The sequence below is a fragment of the Amia ocellicauda genome, chromosome 20, assembly GCF_036373705.1.
Source record: "Amia ocellicauda isolate fAmiCal2 chromosome 20, fAmiCal2.hap1, whole genome shotgun sequence".
Taxonomy (NCBI): domain Eukaryota; kingdom Metazoa; phylum Chordata; class Actinopteri; order Amiiformes; family Amiidae; genus Amia; species Amia ocellicauda.
The window spans coordinates 2,659,578-2,685,712 of NC_089869.1; the positions used below are offsets into that span (position 1 = coordinate 2,659,578).

Sequence of the window (26,135 nt, forward strand, 5' to 3'; positions counted from 1 at the left end):
ATTGACAAAGGATAAAAAACGGCAAGATTAGTGCTTTTTGTACAATAAAAATGTTGTTTACTTAACAAAACCTTTGAATTTTAAAGCTTTGAAGATTTTCCTAAAGGCTGATCTTTAAAATGAAAATTATACTTTTCTGTTACTTGTTTTAATTAATAAGATGCTAAGCTGGTGTGGATTATTTAATAGATGGCAAAATGTAGCTCTAGCTTACTCTCCACAGCCTGCCATGTTCCTATTAAGACCCAGCTGAAGAAAATACTAATTGAGATCACAAGTAATGAGTTGTGGCATTAGAAAAAATAAGACTTCTGTAGATTCTGTAAGTTAAATTATTCAGGACAGGCTTCCTCATTGTGGAAAGTGTCAGTGCACATTTATCATTTATCTTTTTCTTTTAAGGGGAACAAATTCCCAGACCAGGCTCACTGCACCCAAATTACATTTAATTCTGAGCACAGGAATGGCTAAATGGTTATAAATGGCAATTTATGTGAACATACATTTTAAGTATCAGCTGATGATGAGATACATTCATATTGTCACAACACTATTATTTAACTTAATTAGTTTATTTGATCAAAGCTTTAGCATTTCAAAGTTTTATTTCTTTCCAACACCTTGAGATATACAACCCAAGGGACCCAAGGGATATACAAGGGAACTAAGAAAACTATTGTGCCACTGATCCTGGTAGGACATCTTTGCCTAACTGTAATGCTCAATGGTGCAGTATATATATATGAAACACACACAAACACATATATACTGCCAGACACCATACTGCATACACATATGGCAGCAGAAATCTGCAATTTGGCCACCAGAGGGTTATTCAGTACAGTCAATATTGAACTGAAACTCAACACAATGTAAAACAACATTCTAGTAAGACATTTACATTACAGTGACTTTCAGTATTGAAACTGAAATTGTTGACAAACATATATCATGTCTTAGCTTCAATCATTGCAGTCTGGCTATAAACTGATTGCCTAAGCTCATTTAGTTTACAAGCTTTGTACTATGACCAAACATAATCACATGGTTTAAAGTGTTCCTAGAGAGTGGACCAAGATAAAGGCAATCTCACCATGAAAATGTACTTTCTCTACCTATCTAACATGTGTAATAGCAATTCATTAGCTAAGCAATATCAAATATAAGGAATAATACACAGAAGCATCATGCTGCAACAATCAACATACCTTTTAAATGATATCTTATGTGTACAGTAGGCCAAAACTCCTATATTTCTCTTGTTTTGAAATAACAAAAAAATTTACTACAAGAAGTCTTTCATCCCCTGAATATAGGAGCAAACAAAAGCATTTCTACAGTATAATGCATATTAGTAAATAGTTTTTAGAGATAAAACATTAGGGGCACTATCTTTTTCCAAATCCAGAAGATTTTAAATATTATGAAAGTTATATTACTTTTTTGATAACAACATTTTTAAAGCTACAAGAGTCATTTTTCGAAAACCAACTTTTGTAATTATCCCATACAATAATAATAATAATAATAATAATAATAATAATAATAATAATAATAATAATAACAACAGAATTCAATGTTGTAATATAGATTTTTGATATGGTTATATGTAAACATGTACAATATGTCAAAATACACTATGGAAAGGTTCAATATATACTTTCATATGAAATTACCCACTACAGCTGAAACCTTAAAGTATGTATTTTTTATGGCTAACAACATGCTACTGTTTTTACAAGGGTAATGCCATTTTTTTAACTTGTCACAGATCAACAAAGGGAAAAAAAAGACAAAACTCAAAATCAGCTTCACTAATCACTGCAGCTGTAGGCTCTCATAGAGATTATTTCCCCCCCTTCAGATTAATTTCAATGGCTTTGTTGGTACAGCAGGGCAATGAGCAAAACCTCTCATAAATCCCATACAAAAAAAAATCTTTTCAATCTCTTTAAATATAAAACATAGTCAAAAAGCACTCATCCTGGTAAACAGTTACAGAGAAAGCTGAACTGTACCAGCAACCCAGCAGTAGCAAGCTAACAGGAGAAAATCTTGTATCCAGATCAGGAAGCAAAAGTTCCAAAGGGGAAATCTCTTAAGGGTGTTTACAGTAGATCTAAACTTTACTGGAAGTAATTATAGTGGCTAACAGTGATTACACATAAAGAGAGAGGAAAATGGAAAAAAGAAAGATGGGAGAGAGAGAGAGAGAGAGAGAGAGAGAGAGAGAGAGAGAGAGAGAGAGAGAGAGAGAGAAAGAAATGCAAATCAAATGTTGAACTTACTACTGCTGAAGATCGGCAGGAGTTTCCAGGGGATTGAAGTGGGCACTCTGCAACAATCCAAACAAAGAAGTCATTGGTAAATCCACAGGAGGATGCTTCATACAGGGAAGAAAGAGGGTGTCATTAGCCAGGCTGTTTTTCTCTTTCTCTCCCTTCTCTAGCCAGAGCCTAAAACCTTGCTCTGTCATAAAGGGTTCAACTTAATCCAGGAAGAATTTAGCGTGTGTGCTCGCCACATGCAGAACGAGAAGCAGACGGAGGTTTGGAGGGGAGCTGTTCACGAGGTTCACTTGCAGGGAGGGACTGAGTATTGTGCAGCCAATGTGGTCGTGTCTTTTCCAGTGCCCCATTCTTTTGTCTGTGAATGAGTCACTAAGATTAAAGACAAAAGCATGAACATTTGCCTAGCTGGAGCAGAGAATTGGTTGGGGTAAATACACATGCTTATTTCCTCAAGCAAGTCTTTTTCACCCCCCACCCCCCTCCTCTCCCCCACCCCATAAACTCATGAAATTCATGACATTCTTACTATGAAGCTGGACAGTTTCAGCTAGCAGTTCAGATGCCAAGAACAAAAAACATGTTAAAGCATTTTATGCCAGCTGTAACAGACATTTTCCCCCCTTTACACACACATTTACAGTATTTCACACATCATAAAGTGGCATATAATTGTGTTCTTGCGTGCCTGTTTTAGCATGTCTGAGACACAGTCATAAAAAAAAAGTTCACATATGATAAAAAAAATCACTTCATGCAATGCACACTTAAGCATTTAATTAGATTAGTGTTAAGAACTTGCAGTTCAAATAGCCTAACTGATGCACTTTTTCTGTTAATAATTTCTAGCATGCTGTTGTAGCAAAAAACATAAAAGGGAAACTTGAATCCATCTTCACAAGTAAAGTATTGCATACTCCCTTTGATATTCAGCCAGTTCAGAAGACACTGAATGAGTTACCACTACTTCAACATTAATCCTACATAAATTTTCTCCCAAAAAGGTAGGTTTCTCAAGACTAATCCCCCTTTTAGACCAAACTGAAAGCCATCAGCAACTGCTGTGGATCAATGTTTCTTGAGGCAGTAGCAAGGAGAAGCAAGATGATTTACAGCTTTAATAATCTTCTTAACTAAAAAACTGAAATCTGTCATTTGGACAATTTAATACAGATGTATTGTATGCATCTACATATCTATTTATTTTCTATTTTGTTTTGATTGTTTTTAACTATGCACTAATTTGACTCAATCTGTAGGGTGTAGTTTTAAAATACAATCTATACCTATCTTTCCCACACACCATTCCTTACATTCCTTGCCATGAAGGTCATCATAAACCATTTGATTTCCTGGTCCTCTCTGTCTCATTCTCTTTCTCTTTTCCTAATTATGTTTATCTGCCAGTTCCCAGCTTTTGAAATGTTAGTGTGCCCAGGCATGTATCTGGTAGTTGACCCTAGCCCAGGGCAAGTAAAACAACAGGAAACAGTTGTAAAATATCCTGAATAAAGCTGATCTACAAGGTAAGTGTAGCCTGAAAAACTGATATGTGTGCTTCCTGGAGCTGGGAAACCATTCCTGGTCAGCTGATAGAGTGCCAAGCTGGGAATTTAAGTCAATTGTCTGTTAACTTAAACTACCTAAAGAGGAGAGTGGAATTCCACTGGGCTGAAAGCAAATATACAGTTCAATAAAATTAATTTATATATATATATATATATATATATATATATATATATATATATATATATATATATATATATATATATTAATTAAAGGAATCAATAAACAATACCTGGGCCAATGTAATTGTCCAAGTCAAGATATTTTTTTTTCTTTTTTCTTAGTTTTATACGTCATTTTAGAGGGCTGGGACCGCATTAAGTTCAGTATTTTGACTATAGTACAAATATGATTGTAGATGAGGTATTTGTGTTATACATCTGAATGACCTCCATTTATGTATTTTATGTTAAATGGAAAATAATATTAAACAGGTACAAACCACATTAATACCATGCCATCATCTTTATACTACTAATCTATTCATATACTCAACTAATCCCTGGGGTTATATCTGCTTATGTTCTCTGAATTTAAACAATCTAGAGATGTATAAAAAGTTGAAAATTAAAACAACCCACAATTAAATGACTCTTCCAAAAACAGAATGAAAGAGTGCAGTATATACCTAGTGCAGTACTGTGTAGAAAATGATGTTCAGAGTAAACTAGATTATCCAGTTCAAAACACGCCACTGTCCTGCAATGATACCTATTAACCTGGTTTACAACCCACAGCTTGCTTCTCCAGCTTTCCCCTCATGGTGTGTATAGGATTAGAAGATGTAGCAGGAGAAAGGAGGAGGCAATACCTTCCACAGTCTTTTATCTTGTGCTTTGTAAAGCTTCTCCATGTTTTCTATATCTGCCTCTAACTCTGCTTGGTAACGGTAGAGATCTTTCTCTAGCTGGTCCTGATTTGAGAAGGAAAAAGAACCAGGAGGGAAAAATGCTCAAGGTTAGAAAGTTAGAATGAAGAGTTAAAGTTTTTTTTGGGAACATAGTTACCAAACATACAGGGGCTGAGCAACTACTTCAGATTTTATTACCTCCTCCTCATAATGACAGTTAACAATTTGTCATGTGCTAATATTTACGTCTAACACCTTACTATAGCTGGCTGCATCATGTGAGGAACTAAAAATAAAAATAAAAATAAAAATAAATCTGACAGATAACATAATCCATCAAATCCAATGTTAATTCTGATTTTTTAATGATCTGTGCTGATTACACATTAGAAGAATAACTACTTGTTAGTGTTTTCAGTGAATTAAGATATAATCCCTGTGATTGAAAACAAAGAACACTGAAGCAAAGCTGTTTCATGGTTAATTTCAGTAACAATATTAATCATTATTGAAAACATTAGTTATGCCACTTAAAACTGGATTTGTAAGCTTTATAAGAAAATGCATCAAACCACATATTTGGTGGCTGTATTACATTGAATGTAAAGGAACCCATTCCTTGTGTTTTATCACTTATTATCCCCCCCCCCATTTATTTGTTTTGCTTTCCAGAGATATCAGTGATTTGTTTCAGGAAGACTGTCATTTAAAACATTAATGTTTTGCTCAGCCCCATAACCACAGGCAAAAAGAAAATGTAACAGAAAAGCAAGCACAGGCACTGGGCATCGTTACAGTACACAGCACCATAACAGGCCGAGGGCAATGGTCCTAGATCGGGCAATGCAATGAGATTCAGAGAATCAATAAGGACTGATACCACCATTTCTGAGCCAAAGACTTGACTTTACAAAAGCCCTGTTTGTAAATATAATGTGGAAGCCTAATTTCCTATGGCAGCACATTTCCCTTGCATTTCACAGAGAAATAAAGCAAATCAAAACAGAAAACACCAAAAACAAAAAGCCCCATCACACAAAGAATGCAATTTTTTTTTCATTACGTAACTTCTACTGAGTTTCATAGTGTCAACATATGAAACAGAAGTTTCCATTATTGACACCTAATGCATTTTTTTTCTCTTGCAGATGTATTACATTCACACTAAAAGACTCTGAATTCACACGCTGGTTCTAAATGTACAGCACTCTTAGAATGATGGAAGAGTCTGGAATGGGTCAAACACTTTAGGAGATTTCCCTCCAAGTTGCTAGTTACAAACCAGAGAGCATATTTTGTGGAAATCACCTCTTCATTAATTTTTTGTGGCTTAAAAACCAAAACAGCCACCCACACACGATCACACAAAAACAATCACCAGAAGAAGAGCCACTTTGGGATCATGAGCACAAGACAGGCAAACGAGCTTTACCTTCCTATCCTCCAGAGAAAGAATAGAGCAATCCCCTGGAGTATAGTCCCAGATCTTTTTTGGAGGCTGATGGGAAGAGGAGGAAATGAGGAATAATGAACAGAACACAGAAGACATCAGAGGGAGGGAGGGAAGGAGGGAGGGCGGCTCAGGATATGAGCCAGGAGGGAGGGATAGTGGGGGGGCACATTTAGAGATTAAGACAGAGTCAAATAGAGAGGCAGCAGGAGACATTCTAGGGCAGGCAGCTGGAGTGCTAAAGAGACTGGGTTCAAACATTACCCCTTGGACTTCAAAATGCTCAGTCTGTTAATGCCCAGATCCTGTAAAGCATGTTGGGATTTTCACTGAAAACTGCAAATAAATCAAAGCTTGCACTTGACTACTTGCAATGAGATGATTCCTTAATATATTCTTTAACATTTCTATAGACATTTGTCTTTGAAATAGTCAAGAGGAATCAGACATAATTAGGTAAATTAGATTTAAATACTGTGCCTAAGAAGCTGTTTCATCCTTGTAAATCTCCATAAAGTTTTCAATATGGTAACTTGCTCGCTGAGCTGAGCAGGGTGCCAACAATGTAGCTCGAATGACGGAGCATTCTGTTACAGCATTCTCAATATGCTCAATATAATATTGACAACACAAATGTCTAAAGATAAGGCCGAAAGATACATGTTGTTTCCAATGAAATACCTTTACAAGCCCTGCAGGCATTCTGGAAATGAGGTCAAACAATAAACAACAAAACGCACACAGCACACAGCAAAAATAATATTCTGAACAGCACAGTTCCATCAGAAAATCCCAACATGTATAAATGAAACCAAATAAGAAGATGATGGTGGTGAAAACACTTACTTGGACATGTTGATGCAAGGTGGATAAATAAATAAATAAATAAAATAAACTGAATGATTAACTGAGCTTGCTGAATTTGTTTTTTTAGGACTGTATACATACCACATTGATATAGGGCTGGACTCCCATGACAGCAGTGTAGGTAATGGGAACAAACTGTTACAGGTTTCCTTCCCCAACATAATTATCCTCACTCAAAACTTAAATGCCCTGTACTTAATTTAAGAGGCACCATACTATGTATCTCTCAGGATGAAGTGAGGCTCTTTGGCTTAGTCTGGCTAATAATGTTTCATTTTCTCACTCCTTAACAGTCCCTCCTTGCCTCCTAGCTTCAATAATAACTTTGTGAGCTGATCTGCTTTTTTTTTTAATTAAGAAGGTTATGCAAAAGTCTGAAGCTTTGGAACAGTATTTAATAGACAGAAATATAAAAGGATGATTTTCCATCTTTGTTACATTCAGTTTTCAGCCTTTTCTGTGAGAAGGCTGGCACAAACGTTCCCAGTGAGTGGTTTTCAGATTGCAACCTATCTTGTGTTCCAGCACCTACATGTAGATTTTGTATTTATTTCTTTACCATGTCTTGCATTAATTTGTTTTTTTTTTCTAAAAATAAAGGTAATATATTTTTCACATATATTATTCACATTAAAATTGGTTTTGAAAAAAATGGTTTGATATTTCCTGTTTTGACATGTACAAGGCCATAACACACAGTGACCTCTTTACATTATGTGATCCATAATGGAGTAGCAGGTCATTAAAAAGGAGCTTCAGATTGCACAGTTGACATCCCTTGAAGGTGAATAGCACACACGTGCAGCTGATATATGGATGGACCCCTTTGTGGCAGTTTGACATCTGCTGAGCTAAATGGATGTCAAACTGAGGACTGCATTGTGAAAATGTCAATGTTTTCTCTGACTGAAGTTTAAGAGTATTCCATTAGAAAGCACAAATCTTGATGGGAGGTATTATGAGCCTTCAGAGGAAAGATATCATAATTGTGAGTTGAACTGTACTGAACGCATATGCACTGGCCGACAATTACAGACACGAAAACAAAATTGTAAAGTGTAAAATACACTACTAGTAGAAAATATCTAATGAGATTGCTGAAAGACAAAAAGGAATATATATATATATATATATATATATATATATATATATATATATATATATATATATATATATATATATATACATATATATCACAATGTCCTTTTATACACTTCCATGTTAAAAAAATATAAAAAATATGTTTCAGTTTTGACACTGATATCAACATATATTAAATCACTGCTTAATAAGTGAGTAATTTTTGTAGGTTTCTTTCTTTTGTAACACATTTCCTATATAGTAAACAAGCATCTGGCAGCTCTTAGAACACATGAATTTTATGAAAGAAAAGCTCCTGTTCCTGGTACAAACTGGATCTCACTGTAATTAAGCTTTACATGATCATGTTGTAGACAAAGACTCACAGACACAAAATAATTATAAATACAGCAATATTAATATTATTAATATTATATACTTCAAATGAATTGTTCAGCAACATTTCAAATACTAGCTACGGTCCTATTGTATCAACAATAGCTTGCAGGAACGGGTAAAAGCTTGAAACAAAAATAAAGATCTTGATGAAAAATAGGATCAGATACAGGGCAAACCAGCATTAAATTGAATGCTTCTCCAAAAATGGACAGTCAGTAAATTTTCAAAGTCCTGTGAACTACATGCTCAACTGTCAAAAATGAGGGGCAAGACAAATAATCTGATAAGAAAATAACAGCCCAAAAAACCCAATATATATATATATATATATATATATATATATATCACACACACACACACACACGTACACATGCACACACACACGCACACATATAAAGAGGATCTTAATAAAGCACAGGGAATTAGCTTTTTATAAATGGCATGTTAAACATCACCTGCTTGCCTCACAGTAGTAAAGGTTTAGTAGGAAGAAGGGGTGTGGGACAAAACCATGGACTCTCAAAGACAACTGAAGTGCTCTTCACATAAACACAAGATGTGGGGATACCAAGGCTTGGATACATTGAGTATTATGGCATGCTTCTGTAAAGCACAGGTCACATAGAGGAAGAATCCTGAATAATGTTGAGACATTATGTTACTAGTTCAGCAGCAGGACTTACCGGTTTTCCGAACTCCATCTCTGAAAAGAATTTATACCAAGGTTCATTCTCTAAATCTATTTCTTCTGGGCTTATATCCCGAGTCTACAGGGGTAGCAAGGAAGAAAAGGAGGTGGAGGAGGACAGGGAGAGAGAAGAAGATGGTTCAGAATACAGAATACAGAGTACAGAGTACAGAATAAAAGGACAGCACATTCTTCACAGATGTACTTTGAGATATTAAAGGTAGAGATTTAAAGTGTAAAATAATGGAGGTATGCAGTATGATCCATGTTTAAACATGCACAAGATTTCCATATAGAAGACTGAAATCCTTAGCTTAATATTCTTTTGATTTTGTTCTGAACAGATTTGATCTGACTTAATTCCATGCTTATTTGTTTATGGACAAGTGCTTGTGTTTGAAAGACCAAATGTGCATTTTGACAGATTTACAGCTATCCAGTTATACTTCACTTGAAAATGACGAAAAAAGGAAGGAACAGAACAAGATGACAGCGATGAAAATAAATCAAGTAAGGCAGGAAAATTGAATATTCACAGAGAAAAGGAACTCTGTTGCTTGGTTCTCCAAACATGACGTAAAACACAACACCTCGTTTATCAAGGCTGCGTATGCACAAATCTGTGCGTAAAGCATGCGTATGATTATTTCACACCAAAGTGTGAGATGGACCAATTCAGATGTTTGCTTGAGATCGTGCGTACATCTATGCACAGCTTTCACCATGCTTATGCAGACAACCTAGTGGTAGAATTAGGAAATTGGGCAATACAGAGATGTTTTCTACGAAACATTCACATTAGTTAATAGTACTAATAGCGGTAACATTAACATGTCAATAGAAATAATCTGAACAAAAAGTTTCTCTGTTTCTTTATCTTCAAGTAAGTTTTCTGAATCTGCTTGGTCTGTAATGGGAGCAGGATGGTTATCAGTGTCTCCAGATAGCAGGATATTACTGATCCCAGAGAGCGCTGTATCCCCAATGATGCTGGCAATGGTCTACAGGGGAGAGTGTTGTGTCACTCTGTCCCCCCCCCACAGAAGATTTAATGTCTTGCATGTGGGCTGCAAGTAATTTATTTGCACGGACTTTCAAATTAAACCATTTCTTTCTAATTTCTACAACAGACCTTTGCTTTCTAGATTCAGAATTCAGTGCATTTACCTCCTGTTCCCACGCAAGGTTTTTCTTTTTGTTGTTTACACCAACATTGAGCGAACTAAAGTTATATTTTGACTCTAGTATACTAGTATACGCAATTCAATTACACTGTCTTCCCAATAGAGTAGCACATTTGCAATTGGCCTCTTAAAGGAATAATTTCTTACCATATATGGTAAATTGAGGATGGTAAATCAGTATTTAACAATGTTGATTACTTACTAGTGTGCATACGGGTTGTGTATGCATGCTTGATAAATTCCAGTTTTCTTGTGGGCAAGAACTTGCTAAAATTCACTCGTACAACAGAATTTAGAACTTTTTCTACACAATGTTGATAAATGAGGGCCCTGGAACCTAAACATTTTTCAGAAGCTTTTGTAAAGTGTGATTCAAGTGTGAATGTGATTCAACTACTCTTTTTTTTCATTTATCAACACAAGTAAAAAAAAAAATAATAATAATCACAAATAAAAACTGAAATTCCTTTGTTGGATTTTACACATTATTACAGGATACATTCAGCAGTTCCTGTAGGTTCCCTCTGCTGTGTAATGCATTTCAAAGCAATGATCATCAAGGAGTTTTCAATAGAACTCCAAGACGAAGTTGTTGAAATCAGATGGGTATAAAAAAATATCAAAGGCCTTGAATATCCCTGGTAGCATGGTCAATATGATTATTAAGAAGTGGAAGGTGTATGGCACCACCAAGACCCTGCCTAGATCAGGCCATCCCTCCAAACTAGATGACCAAGCAAGAAGGAGACTGATTAGAGGTCAATGGCAACTTTTCAAGAGCTACAGGCTTTTCCTTGAGTGTCCCAATCAGAGCCCTGACCTAAATCCAATTGAAAATGTATGCAATGACTTGAGATTGCTGTCCAATAATACTCCCCAAGGAACTTGACAGATGTTGAACAGTTTTGTAAAGAAGAATAGTAAAATGTTGCCAAATATTATAATATAATATGGTGTGTATATATGTGGAAATAACATGTTGTAATTGTAAATGCATGAATTTCTGAGGCAATGACAAAATGTAAAAAAAAAAAAAGTTAAAGTGGTGTAGACTTTCTATAGGCACTGTATATATTTAATATAATGATAAACGTATAATAAGAATTTAGAAACTAAAAGTGTCCAATGGTAAAACAATGGATCTATTCCAAAGCTACATGCAAAGATTTCTGAACTATGCCAAAGGAATACATTCTACCAGATTAATTAAATTACATTTACAGAAAGGGGTATAAAACTGAACCAATAGATTATATAGCCCAGGCTTAAGATAAAAATATGACAGCGTCAGCAACAATATCTGTATTGGCTTTTAAAGATACCACTTCAATCTGAATACTTACCCTGCTATTTTTTACTAGGGTGTTATCAAGCCATGTCTAATGCTACAGTATACACATAATTGAAGGAACTATACTTTTTTTAAAACACTGATGTTAATATAATTATAACTGACACCATATCCTGAGAGCAAAGAATGCAAGTAACTCTAGGGCATGCTGAAAAAGTGGGTAGTGAAGAACATGTGGTAACCATGACGTGACACAAGGGCAATGCAAGACATCCTCACCGGTATTCACCCAGGCTTAAGTTAATTTGACTTCATATGTTTGACAGACAGAATCTCTTGGGATAATTTTCTCTCATTTTCATTTGGTACAACAGGAAATTTGCCTCCACCCATCATTGTGTGGTTCTTGGTGAACTACTGTATTGTATCTCAGCAGCCCCAGAATCTTTTGGTCTCCAAAAGGAAGCAAACCAATGCAGGCTTTGTAATAAGCAAGGTTCAGCATCCAGGCTACCATTTCAGAGCTAAGTCCATTTAACTGACCTGGATAATTAAGTGAACAGAACAGCATCTCACATGGTCCACATCATTAAGTTCTACTAAGCTATGGGACTGTCATCTTTACTCTTAATTACCACTGCCACACAATGAAGCAAACACTGCATACATCTACAACACTAGCTGAGGCTGAGCTGTGCACTGTTAAACCTTTTAGAGTGCTGCCAAAATTATGCATATTACAAGAATGTGGCCACATACTCCACTGACGCAAAATTAATTTCTGGTTTACTGGAGTTCAGTGCTGTGGTCACAGATCTATAATATGTTCAGTCCTAAGTAGTAAGTATGGTGTGTTGTCAGAGTGTGATATGTTGTACTTGTAACTTGTATAGCAGGAACAATGAATTGTCACACATTACTTAGTCATCTTTTTTCATATGTTGGGGGATTTCTAAAAATGGTGCTCACAATTTATTTTGTTATATATATTTTGTATCCCTAGTAAATTCATAGCTTGTCACCAACTATTTTTGGCTGCAGACCCCCTTCCATCCTGAATATTTGTTTGGCATTTCCTGAAGGTGATAGTAGGGCTAATCTGACCGGCAACAGACATCAAGAGAAAAAATTGCAATTCCTTGAATTCACAGAGCTTTCCATCCTGTTACATGTAACTGTGGAAGCAAAGCTCTTCAGAATATATCAAGTAATAAATATTTGTCCCCGACAGTTATCATGTTGGACTGGAACACCTTACTGAGATAACAAAAAAAACAACACAGGAACTCATTTCTTATAGCAGCTCAGAGAAAACAAAACAAAATGTAACTGCTATAATAGTTAGAGTTCTTACTTCACAAAATTCACTAAATAAGGAACTGACTGGTAATGTTTCACCCAAGCACACAAACAGCAACCTTTGACTTGAATTTGTGTTTTAGTGCAATTTTCTCGTTATTTTTAACCCAAAAATACAATTCAAATACTGGTTAGCATTTATGAGTCACTAATGCATTTTTCAGCAATTATTTTGACTATAAAGATTTCAAGCCCAGAAGTAGTAATAGAAAAGCAGCTGAAACCAACATTTTCTATGAGATACCTCTAGAAATCATTTGATGAAATCAAAATAATAAAATCTAGATGATAATAACAAATATTTTTTGAAAACCCATGAGAACAATACACAAAACACAAAACACAAACACAAAACATACAAATTACCAAACAGAAACAGCATCACTGTGAAGTACAAGTGATATAAACAGACGACCACTGAAATGGATCAATGAAGGCTAAAATAATTACATATTTTAATCCCTCCTGAAATAGGTAGGTGTATAGGCAATATGCTGAGCAAACAGTCTACAGCTATGAGATAAAACAAGTGAATCAGTTTGGCTAAGTACAGGACATCAGCTCCTTGGCTGTGAGGTAAAATACAACACAAAACAAAAGAACAAAAACAAAGCTCAGAGCTGTAACTGATTCCCAGATTATTTGCATCTGCTTGTAAAAATGATCCAATGGCAGTACCTTACCCCTGTTAGACAGTGTCTGAACTCCTCCTCGACAGATAATTTTACCACAGCACAGATGACAATGAATAAACCAAATAAACCATTTAAATACAGAAAACTTAAACATGCTGCATTTGAAGAGTACAGAAGACAGCCATTTGGTCGAAACATGATTGATTTAAATGTTTGCTAACCTCTACATTTCAAATATTAAAATTAGATCTATTTGATTATCTTTGCTTGAGTGCAGACATCTAATGTGCTAAAGAGTATACGATACAAAATGCCAGCTAAAACACCCAGTATAAAAACTCCATCTCTCTCCAGCAGTGCACAAAACAGCCCATTTAAATCCGTTATCACCTGACGACAGCAGTATTTCTAGGAGGTAGAATGAAATGAGGGTAATCTGATCAGTCACTAACATTACTACATTATATAACAACACCTGGAATAATGCATAATTATTTATTTAAAATAAAAGGTGACAAACTGTCTTACTTGCTCAACCAATCTACAGTGACTATGCTCCACTCCATCAGACAGCAAGACTGAGAAACATAAATAATGCATATAGGAAAGTATGGCATATATAATAATGGGGCTGAGAGAGGCAGCAGTGATGCACAGACACAGTACCGTTTTCTCCTGCTTCAGCACAGAGGATTTTCCTGGTTCATACTCGAAGATGCTCTTGGGCTCAGCACGGTATTTCCTGGTGTCAACCTTCTTATCTGGGGGCTCCCAGTTGTTCCTGGAAAGGGCAAAACAAATGAACGTTGAACTTGTCTGTTGCCATGGAAATTACTGGAGTTTTGGCTAATGTCTCCACCAACCCATCAAACTCCCCAACCCCCACCCACCCTCTCTTGCACCACAACCTCCCCCCCTCCTCTCCTCTTCACAGTTAATCCCTGTTTAATCAGGGTGTGCGGCAGGAAATCTGCTCTCTTGGAAATTCTCAGAATTAAAGCTCCATTTATTATTTTTATACTGGTTGAACAGCTAGGCAAAAAACAAAGGGACTCCCTGATGTTTTCACCATTATAGAAAATTAGGTGTGAATGAAGTGTATCATATTTCACAAGACTGAAAAAAAAGTCCCCAGTTTTCAAATTTGAGTGAGTACATCATACACCATCTAAATGCATGTATGATTGAAAGTTGCCACCTCAGACTTGCAAAATAATATAAAATATATTTGCTCCGACTGCTGTGCTGCTGTCATGGCGTTAATAGTTGATTTATATAAATGAAAATATATTTCTGACCAATATATTAATTTGAATGAATTTTGTATGGATTTGTTTAAGTCTTAGATTGTGTTTATTCTGATTATGTTGCCAATGTGTATTAAAAGTCAGCTGAATATGGAAATCTGTGTAAGCTCAGACAGCTACATTTATACAAGGGCACAACCAAAGAATTTAATCTGGGACTAAAACACTTAGTCTGGTTGGAAAAAATGCTATGTTGCAAGGACGAAATCTTGGAACAAAAGGGCTACAGCTGTAGCGTAGATGGGCATTTGGAATGATTGGAGACAGTCCATTCTATGACATCTATGCTGTGTGACCCTGATGTCAATCAAAGCAAGATTCAGAGATACTGGGAGTAATTCCAAAACACTGGAGATTTTCATAGAGGTTAAGCACAAGGTCATCACAAGTCAATCACAGCAGAAGATGATCAGATGTGATACAGCAATATAAAACTGTTCGGTTGGAGGAATTGGAAGTAATAACAGCCACTGCAAGTAATCAGGCAAGAGAACCTGGAATTTAGGCCAGATGCTTAGTTGGCTGTGTTATGGATTGGAGGAGAAGTGGAGAGTGGCATTGTCTGTGCAGCTAGGACCCAGGACAAGTCTGCAAACTCATTCACAATACATTAAAAGTTAGACAGCACAAAGTCAGGTTTCAGCTCTGATCACTGCAGACTGGTGGTGTAACAGTATGAGGAGAAAATCTTGGGAGATGGCCAAACTGACCACAGCTGTCCTTTTGTGTTCTACTTGTAATCTTTTCTACCTGAGGAGACATTTTTCTTGATATTGTGAAAACCAAAGTTTGGAAAATGAGAGCTTTGCACAATTTTCTACTACATTGTGAACCTACAAATGTACTGAATGTACAGCAGGCAAATTCACAATATGGATCTCTACCTCCCTTCCAGACAGGAAATCAATTTGTATTTAGATCAGATTAACACTGCTTTAGAAAACATCTGTGGGAAATCTCATCTGGGTACTGGAAGTCTTCATGCTTAGGTTGCTTGAGCCTGTTGTTGATTATGTTTTTAGCAGAAGGAACCAAAGGGTAAGATGAAAACAATTTGAAAGTAATAATCTTTTCCCACCACACATAATCTTTCGGTCTCTACTTTCTTATTATTAAACCTGCCGAACTCAGAATGTGATTGATAGAAACAGCCTTGGTCTCTGTGTGAAACGGAACGGCTATTAATCAGAAGAACACCTCACGCCACCGGATTAGTCATGTCAACATAGGGCTTCATTAATCATTTGTCATCAAAAGCTCCTTCATTTCAGCATCTTGGCAGTGAATTATTTATTAGGGCTCTCCTAGGCCATATGGGGAGGTGCTATACTGAAGCCACAAGCACATATGTAGCCATGGCTGGCTGGAGCCACTGACAGTTTAGAGACGAGACCCCCTGCAACAGGCAAAGCAGCAGGTGCGTTACAAAAATATCAATACGCAGCACTCACAGACAAGCTGGAATCAAATGTACTGGGGAGTCATGAAATCTCCCCAGACTCCAATGTTACTGATATGTTTTTAACATGTAAACAAATCACAAGATCTCTACCCTATAGCTGCCGAAGTAGAACAAACTCATTTAGTGTTTGACATGTTTTTTATTGTGAAAAAATTATTTGCAGCATGCACATTCAAGCTGATTTTGTATTTTGGAGAGTCGTTTGTCCTTTCGTCTTCTAAAGGTTCATCACATACTTTCAACATCTAGTTGCAAAAGCTTTGCTCAGGTTCAACCAAAAAGGGTCAGTGCTGTACTTAGACTGAAATGATCATGCATACTAATAGTGTGATTAATATTGCACATGCAATTACACCGACTGGAAAATTAATTTGAAAGCAGCAGGAGGACTCTGCAGTAGCGGCCTCTTATATCACCTTTGACACTTAAACAAATGACTGTCAATATCCCTTTGGTAACGATTGATGTATGTGCCAGCACGATTGTTAGAATTGCCAGGCAAAAGGAAATTAATTATTTCTTATGAGGCATTTGGTCTTTGTAGATGCTTTGTAGATGTTTGGTAAATAAAAATAATAACGGCTAACCAAATTTAAAGCAATCAATGCTGATATGTGAACAGACACTAAGCACATTTGAAATTACCGAGATATATAGTAAATATCAATTATATATTTTAAAAGTGCCTTCTTAGTTAAGAAGTTACATTGTTTTGGGCAGATCTGTTAAGCCATAAAGCCCCAAAATGTTGTCTTTATTAATGTTCATCTTATGTAAGTATTTTCTTTAGTTTAATTATAAGGCTTATTAGTCTGTGAGTGAGGAACTTTGTGGAATACTCCACTGAACAGTGTTGGGGTTGCTGTTCAATCTATATGTATGACCTATACTATGAAAAATTTCAGCAGAAACTGTCTAATGCTGTTGGGAACAGTCTTTGCATGTGAACAGTGTACTTGAAGAAGTAAGGTGGAAGGCAGCTGACTTACCTTTCAGAGGAAGGTTTGAGAGAAGAGGAGCGAATTGGTAGGGGCACTGTGGCTGACCTCTTCACTCCCACCTCAGTGTCAATATTGTCCCCTGCACTTTTTGATCGAGGCACAGCAGGCTGACTTTTCACTGTAAAACCACCATCATATTATATTAATTCAAACAGAAGTGTCAGCAACTAATGCTACATTAGCACAGCGTCTTTGATGATTATGCCAAGGACCTATACATAATTGGTTCACACAATAAATTGGTTAATGTGAGAGCCAATTACTAAAGGACTGCTTTAACACCATCCACCATCCCTTCAAGTTACATAAACTCTTGTAATCTTGTAATTATGACCTGCCACTGCAAAAGTATTTTGTACATGTCCTATGTGCTGTTGGAAGCGTGAAAGAGTACAAGGAAAGTATCACACATTTACATTCATGGATACATATTTTTACTTAGGGGAAAAAAGCTAATGTAATTTATTTGGATACATTCATCTGTGTACACGCACACACACACACACACACACACACACACACACACACTTCAATATAAGGAGATACAGATATATAAATATACTTACTGTCATCTGAATACGACTGTCTTGGGGAATATGAATCAGAATCATCATCTGCAATAATGAAAGAATGAAAGACAAAGGAAACATAAGTGGGGAAATGTTGATCTTTTAAGGCACAGGCAAAGCTGAATACCAGATAGGTGCTGTAACTTAAAGCTGTAGATGTTAAATGATTTACTTCTGCATATTTAAAAGACTCATTATTAATTAGTAAAAAATGTAAGTATAGCAATATGTGCCCAATACTTATACTAATTGTAAGATGGTGTCTTGTGCTATGGTCATCTTAGCAAGGTACTATAGTAATTTATTAAACATTCATTATTTTAAAGTAAAACACATCAACTGTTGGTGACATCCTGATTTATATGTTGACAAGGTATATCCTAAACAAGAAACCCTGCATAGCTGTGGTGTGATACATGTGTAAACCACTATATGCGGTTTCAGACTTCCACATGTTGGCATATAATTTAATAAATAATGCCTGTTAAAATGATCAGAGGGAAGATCATATTTCAATACATATACTTAGTTACTCTGGAAATATTTAATAATTACATAGAATTTGTACATTTAATTTGCACTTTTATTTCAGTTTATTCATGCTGCATCTGTCCCAGTAAAGGCATCACCAAAGTCCTTATCAGACACTCTCCAGGCCTGGACACTGCAAGAACTACAATTGTGAATACCAAGCTGTTAATGAGTTTAGGTGATATGGGACATGGTAAGGAAAAATAAAATAAACACACAGGGAGTTCAGCAGGAAACACAAGAAGCCTGACAATTAAACAGGTACCTTCAGAACAGTGGCTTTTAGCAACTTCTGAGAAAACATAGGTTGGGATGTAAGGGGTCTCCACTAGGAAATAATGAGAAGAAGAAGAGAAAGAAAAAGCTAAAAAAATAAATAAGTGATGAGTAAATGGAAGAGTAGGTGGAAAATCCCACAAAAGATACAGAAGAAAAGTAGCTCTCTCAATGTCCTGAAGCATTATGCACCACACGTCATGCAAGCAAGTGATCTACTTAGTTTTTTTCACATAAATGGAGCAAAATGCTTGAAAGAATCTTCTGTGGATGTGAATTATTGCACCAATAGTTAAAGCAAACAAACAAAAAAAATCAGTACTCTGTGATTCTGGCTCTTTTCCAGAAGGCTTGAAAGTGATGGAGATGTGTAGTGCTGGATAATACCTGCTGACATTATACACAACAGTGATGTGCAGTATCAATCTATACTCCCTTACTCTACAACAGATAATTTGTCAAGAAATCAAAGAACTCAGTGACCTCAGTGTACAGCTGGTTCCAAGGCGTCTTTCCAAATTACCAAGTAAAACCATAGTATTGAGAACATAATGTGCTTCAGTTATTGCATTAATTGTGTAGTTCTTACTTCCCAAACCATAACAAATGACTAAAACCTTAGAAATCTTAAACTTTTGAGGGAGTAAAAGAACAATATGAAATAAACTGTTTTTTTTTGTAGTATAAAATGTAATAATTTAAATTTCTCATTCTAAAGAGGCTGAAATACCATTATAATATACCAGAAAGGATATGTGAGACATATGAAGAAAGTTTCAGGGAAACTTATTCAAAGACCTAAACAATCTAAAAAATATATGAACAACGCCCTATTATGTGTACCATCAATTGGTAATGTAAAAGCACTGGGAAAAACTAAAACAAAAATGCCTGAAATTTAACAATTATTGCATAAATGGACCTTTGTTTTGTGATGCTTCTTATATATCAGGAAAGAGGTATATAGGTTTGTAATTTGACTCAAAAGTAGGAAAAACACAGAGTGAAGTTTTACAATGGAAAGACCAGCTTTGCATATGTGAATGACAGGATGTGCTGAGATAGGAAAACAGCTGACATCTGGACGGCAGACATGCAGATGTTAGAAAATGATATATATATTTTTTCAATCATGTATAGAGAAAGGATCAACAAAAGGTTTCCTTCTGTTTGCTACAGAAGGCAATAAAGGTCTAAAAAAGTTAATATCATACAAAAATAATGGCAAATGACAGCGGCTGCAAACTACCAAACACCTGTATATTTAGAGCATGCAGCATGCATTTAATAATCTGTCAACTACTGAAGTATACAATTCAAATAATTAACCGCTGTATACCACAACACACAATATTAGCAGCTACTTGGAGGAAGGAGGGATGCTATCTCTCACATTAGAGGCATGTGCTTGCTTCATCTCTGCCAATTTGTGGGCTAAGCTTCTTTTCAAATGTTGCTTTCTTCTTTGATCTTTCATTGCAAGTCTTGGTGAAAAGTTAAATTGAAGCAAAAAAAAAAAAGCTTAGTGGAGAGTGGCATCCGTCGCTTACCCATGGAATAAAATTCTCATCCTCACTCAAGGAAGCCCCTTTGAATGGCTTGAGAATTATGGCCCTTCAAGCCCTTTTTAAAAGCCAACAAAACTGAAAATTAAACAGCTCAGGCTCCATCTGTGAAGTAAACACAGCGCATCTGCTCTTAAAGCAGAAGTGTGTAGGATCAAACTTTGTAATTTTACCATCATTAGTTTTCCCCGCCAAGACTTTAAGGCTATATTACAATGTCTCAAACAAGTTATAGTAATTGGATCTTGCAGTCAGAAGAAAAATTATAACAATCCTCTTTGATATAAAACTGATTTGTTAATAGCCACAATGATTTTCAGGTGGTTCCTTTCCATTGTTATTTTTTCAGCACTGAAGTCCTTTATGAATTCCTCAGCTTTTGTTGCAGTGTTGTTTTGTGGAACAAAAACAGAGCAGTGACACAATGAAATCTCATAGGGCCTAACTATGTACATCAATTCTGTGACTGAAGTGCAGACAGATGGAGCAAATTAACTTTTCCACATAGGCATAGTCAATCTAGGGGTAATCAGTTGCAGTTGTTAGGATTAGCATAGCAAAGCCCACCAAAATGTACAATGTCTTGTCATCAAGGCAACAGGCAGTAGCATCAGAATTTAATGGCACCGAGCGATGTAGTTAGCACCCCACTGCAACCAGGGAAATGAGCTGGACAAGGACTGTGTGCATTTTCCCTTGTGTTACCTTCAGAATTTGAACTAGGTGTTGACTCTGGAAACTGGTAGGTGGGGGCATAAGGATTTTCCTCTGTAGCAGAGAAAAGCCGTGGATTTCAAAACCTCCACATTTATGCATTAATGTACCTTTCCATTTAAAATATTTCCCTTAAAACTCAGTCAAGAACAAATTAAAACATCAGAGTAGTCACACTTCATAGACACTAACTACAGTTAGTTAATAGCTCTAAAGATTTAACGCTAAAGAGGCAACACCTAAGTGCTTTAATATTATTTCCCTGCCTCCAGTTAGCACTTCTCTGTGATTTGGGTATAGCCAATGATGACATCAAATCTTTGCAATTGCACTGCATATATCAATTGACAGCCTCTCAGTTGTGCACAAACCACCTGATTATTTTACAGCCATATTTCAAAAGCATTAGTTCTCCAAAACAATCTTAATAAGCTTATTCAGTATTAAATAAATCCACATGTTCAAAGAAGGCTGAGATAACATAACAGCATGATTGTGGTGCTAACAAGAGGCAAGGAAGGGCTTAGTTATTAAAAAAACTATATTAGTTTTAAACACTAGATCTATTATCTCTCTATGGTACCCCAGAAACATAATGTATGTAGGAGGGACTATACTTTTGAATAGCACAATACTAAGTGTGCAAAATAAATAGCTTTTACAGACATACACTGCCTGTGAAGTCTTCGCTGCTATTAAAAACATAAATAACTGAATTGTGTTGTTTATGTTTAAGTCGCAAAGTATCGTAGAGAGTTTGAAAAGCAGCAAAATAAAAACAAAAACTATAGTTGTTATGAAAAAAATAAATCAACAATGTGCAACACTGGCTGGCTGAGGTAACAGCAGTCAGTGGTACCTTCTACTTTGATGGGCTTTTCGGAAGACTCAGGGAATTTGTAGGTAGGATAGTAAGGGTTTTCTTCAGGAGATTCTGAGCAGAAACAGCAGGTTTGAGAGAGAAAAGAGAGAAAGCATTTAAAAGTGTAAAGATTCAAAAACTTGACAAAGCCCTTCTTGGAAGATGATAAAATGCCCAGTTGTCTTCCACCCTATTGAGCCAACTCAAACTTAAAAGTTCTGAAGGGCTAAAGCAGGTCACTGGATGAAAGAGTGGCAACATGATGAAAAGACACTGGGGGAGAATGTGGACAGTAAGAGAAAGAACTGCGGACTCACCACACCTCATCCCAAAACAAAACCCACACACTTACTTTGTCCAGCCTTAACTTTCAGTTATCAAGGCTAAATCTGTAGTCTGGTTCTCACAAAAATGTTACATAATGTATCACATGCTAGAACTACTTACTACAGAAAACTGTAGGGGATTAAAACATTTTAACAAACAAGCAGTATTGTTCTCTTTAATGCATTGAAAAGCTTACAAGAGCTCAGATGTTGAGCCCAGAATTTACCATGCTTGAATAACACCAACACTAATAATAATACAATTTGAAGTACATTTCTAAGTTAGGTTTATTCATTATTATTTGTAAATGTTTGAGGAAGCCAACTTCAATAAGACCATCAGCATTTCAGCCTCTCCCATAAAGAGGTCAGACAGAAATTCATTTAGACTAATATCCACTGGAGATTAAACAAATCCCCTCAAATATTCTACCCTGTCCTGAGTTTCCTATACTGGAATGTTATATAGTTCATTAACTATTCTATTTTGTTTCTCAGCCAAAGACACAATCTGAATGACTGAATTTACATTTAGTCTAAAAAGTACTTGCAGCCACAATTCCCCTCAATTATTTGTCCTGTACCAGGTTGAATAGGTCATCGTATAACAAATTATGATATACTTTTAATAACAGCAAAATAAAGGTGATGGACTGTATACTTTACCTTTGATTTTGTGGATCTGCTTAAACATGGTTTTATACCAATCCTTGGACTTGTCTGTATTCTGCGGAAAGAAAGATTAAAGATTGTTTTTCAAAAATTCTTCACAACAAAATCAGGACTTGGCAAAAATACTCTGTCCAGCCAAGAATAAAATTATATGAATTAAAATACCATCATACTGGTCATTCATCCTTCCTTTATCCTCCATAGTACAGGATCTCTTACCCGCAGAGGAATGCCAATTTCATCCACAGGGCCAATGCCAGTGTTTTGTGGAGACCTGACGAGCTTCATCCTTCTGCTGTCCATTTCAGAGTTTTCGCTTTTGGGGTATTCGGCAAGCTCTCTCTCCTGTGTACCTGTACTCCCCTCCTTGGGACCACTCGGCCTCAGTGGCACAGGATCTGATGAACCAACCAGAACTCTGTCAGCCAAGTCTGACATGCTGACATAGTGGGAAAGTTTTTTTTTTTTCTGAATTGTTAAAACACAGGGGGAAAATAAACAAAAGACATGAAATCCTGATGCAACAGAATGTCAGTATTGTTTTTCCTTTTTCTTTCACCACAAGAAGCCCCTGTATCGCAAATCATCGGGAAAGGAGGATTGATTTGCAAAGGACACAGACTAATGGGTTCATGTGACAAGGATGATCAAGGACATCAACAAAGACCCTAATGATAGGATACAGGCCTGGGTCTGGCCCTAGTGATGCAACAGCTATGTGATTATCTACTCCAACGTAAGTACTTACTACATAGACTTTTATGACATAAGTTAATTAAAGGGTTATGACTGTAAACTCAAAGTCTTAGAAACTTAGAAATGTCATGTGTTTTCATATTAACTTCAGATGTCAGAAGTATTATGATTCAACAAGAAAGCAGCTATCGAACTGTTGTAGGTGTGCAGGACGACTTTGTGAAGTCTTATGCAAAATGTAGCTTATCTTGTTGACAAGGCTGTGGTAAAGCCCAAAAATAAGCCATGTACCAGAAAAATAGAAAGAGAATGTAAACAAAATGATCTTCTTGATGGAGGTGCCAAAAATGTAAAGCTATCACAGACTGACATATTTGAAAAAGTCATTTTATTGAACTTAACTGATAAAAAACAAATCATGTCCATATGTCAAAGGTTAATTTCAGATTCACATTCAGTGTGCATTGTGAATTCTCTATCTGAAATTCACTTTAAGTTGAACTTAAGAGTGAATTACTTTAAATTAATTTCATTATCATGTGAAATTCATAAGTTGGCTGCATATGGGCTTCAAAGGAATTGGCTTTCTGCTCAGCCTCTTACCTTTCTTACAGTCACAATTCAACAAGTTAAGCTACCACAAAATCTAAGTAGTAATACTTAATACAGCCACATACTTAAGTGTATTCTCCAGAAATTGAGTAATACCTGTGAAGAGTGCACAAATAGGAGGCAATATTCTCTCAATAATTTGTATTAACAGTAGATGGTTGACAGTTATGCAAACTGGCCATATATTACTTCAGCCGTAGGTAATTTGTACAGAGTAAAACATTACATTACAATAACAGTTGCAGAGACTCTGACATAACCCAATGACACTCTCACTACTCTTGCACACTGAACAACACTGCACGCTAGTACCAGTGAAGGCCAAGAATCTTCATTGACGTGACAAGTACAAATATAATTAGTGGCTCTATGAGCTAGTGTTTCTTCTGAGACATCCATTGTTGTGGATTGATAAATGTTACCAACAGCAACAAAGACAGGACACATTTTCCTTGTAGTAAGGACAAAATGGTAGGCGACGTTTCACAAAAAGGCTATAAACTGTCACATTGAGTGAACAAGTGATCTCAGGTGAAGCCAACGTATAATTCTGTCACATCAGCATTTTATTATAAATAGAAAAGTTCTGAATCCAGAAAGATGCATTTTTTGGTGTAATATAATGAGGAGCATGCAACAAAGGAGGAATAGCCTGCAGTAAAGGGACAGCAGAGGAGAAATAAAATGACACCTTCAAAACAATATAACAATATAGTAAATACATTAATTAATAAAAGGGGGCTCAGGCATAGTCACATGCATAGAAGCTACTTTTGAACTGGCAGTGCCCAAAGCAAACAGATTCATTAATTAATATATGTAACATATTAAGAAATAAATTGGGTACATGACATGTATATCTATAGACATTCTAATACATTCTTAGTTATCTCTACTGTTATCTCAACAGTTCAATAATATTTGTTGCTTCATAATCATTAAAGCCAGTTGTTCTAGGTTTAGCACAATCTGATTAGTGTCTGGAATACTTTGTTCACATTTGTCTTAAAAAGGATGTACTGCCGATCCACTTTTATTGCACTCATTCCTGTTTAAAAACAACATGACTGACCAATCAATACAGTTTAATTTTCAAAATGTTCACAATTAAATAGTCCTACTTGAATTAATAAAATGCAAATTAAAAACACCAATCAAGAATGGTTTTTGTCCTTGAAAATGTAAATGTTAAAAGTTCGATTATGGCCTGCCTGTCAAACATTGGCATAGCATTTACTTCATAATATTCCATAACTTGAATAAAGCTAAATTAGATTAAAAATATAATTAGGGAGATGATACCTAAAGGCACAGATCCATACAATCTGCTATGGAGGCAGATTAACAGAGGGAGATATTTATAAATAGGAGACAACCAGTGCAGTGGGTGTAATGAAGCAGTCTGATCTTCATTTGGATGTGGTCCAGCAAGATTAATCTTATTCTATAGAATTCAAATCAACATAGAAACAGCATAGGCCAAAAACACTTCATATCAAACCAGGTAGGATTCTTTTTTGACTCCAATTTAGTTAAAAAATATGTTTGTTGTCTCTATAATAATGAATCCTACAAAAAATATTTGTAATATATATAAATAAATATTAATTTAATTATTTTTTTGAAGAATACAAAGCACTAAACTGATATGGAAACAGAAACAGAAGCAACAAACAGAAGCAAATCCCCCTCGAACCAAGAAATTACAAAAATCAAACCAGGCAGCTGACTGAGGGCCACTCAGATGAAAGAGAGCACTTCCAAGTGTTCAATACATCAAGAACTGAAAGGTGATTTGAAAAAAGCTTAAATGGCTGATACAGTACATGTTTTTTATTATTTATTTCACATAAAGTGATACAAATCTAATAGTAATAAGAACCTA

The 26,135-nt window shown here is 35.9% G+C and overlaps 1 protein-coding gene across 38 annotated transcripts in view; it reads right to left on the reverse strand.

Annotated features, from left to right (window-relative positions):
• Positions 1-26,135, reverse strand: part of LOC136715658 (sorbin and SH3 domain-containing protein 1) — a 165,474-nt gene that overhangs the window by 26,215 nt on the left and 113,124 nt on the right. For 26 of the 38 annotated variants that reach the window (XM_066692968.1, XM_066692978.1, XM_066692992.1 and 23 more), the window contains 12 exons: positions 23,162-23,340; positions 22,937-22,997; positions 21,942-22,016; positions 21,074-21,136; positions 18,793-18,855; positions 17,994-18,041; positions 17,416-17,545; positions 14,324-14,438; positions 9,184-9,267; positions 6,137-6,202; positions 4,666-4,767; positions 2,289-2,335 (listed from right to left, as the gene is read on the reverse strand). In XM_066692968.1, coding sequence (XP_066549065.1) covers positions 2,289-2,335; positions 4,666-4,767; positions 6,137-6,202; positions 9,184-9,267; positions 14,324-14,438; positions 17,416-17,545; positions 17,994-18,041; positions 18,793-18,855; positions 21,074-21,136; positions 21,942-22,016; positions 22,937-22,997; positions 23,162-23,340 — 1,033 coding nt within the window. The remainder of the gene's footprint in view (positions 1-2,288; positions 2,336-4,665; positions 4,768-6,136; positions 6,203-9,183; positions 9,268-14,323; positions 14,439-17,415; positions 17,546-17,993; positions 18,042-18,792; positions 18,856-21,073; positions 21,137-21,941; positions 22,017-22,936; positions 22,998-23,161; positions 23,341-26,135) is intronic. The other 12 variants (XM_066692986.1, XM_066693003.1, XM_066692991.1 and 9 more) reach the window with 10 other exon arrangements.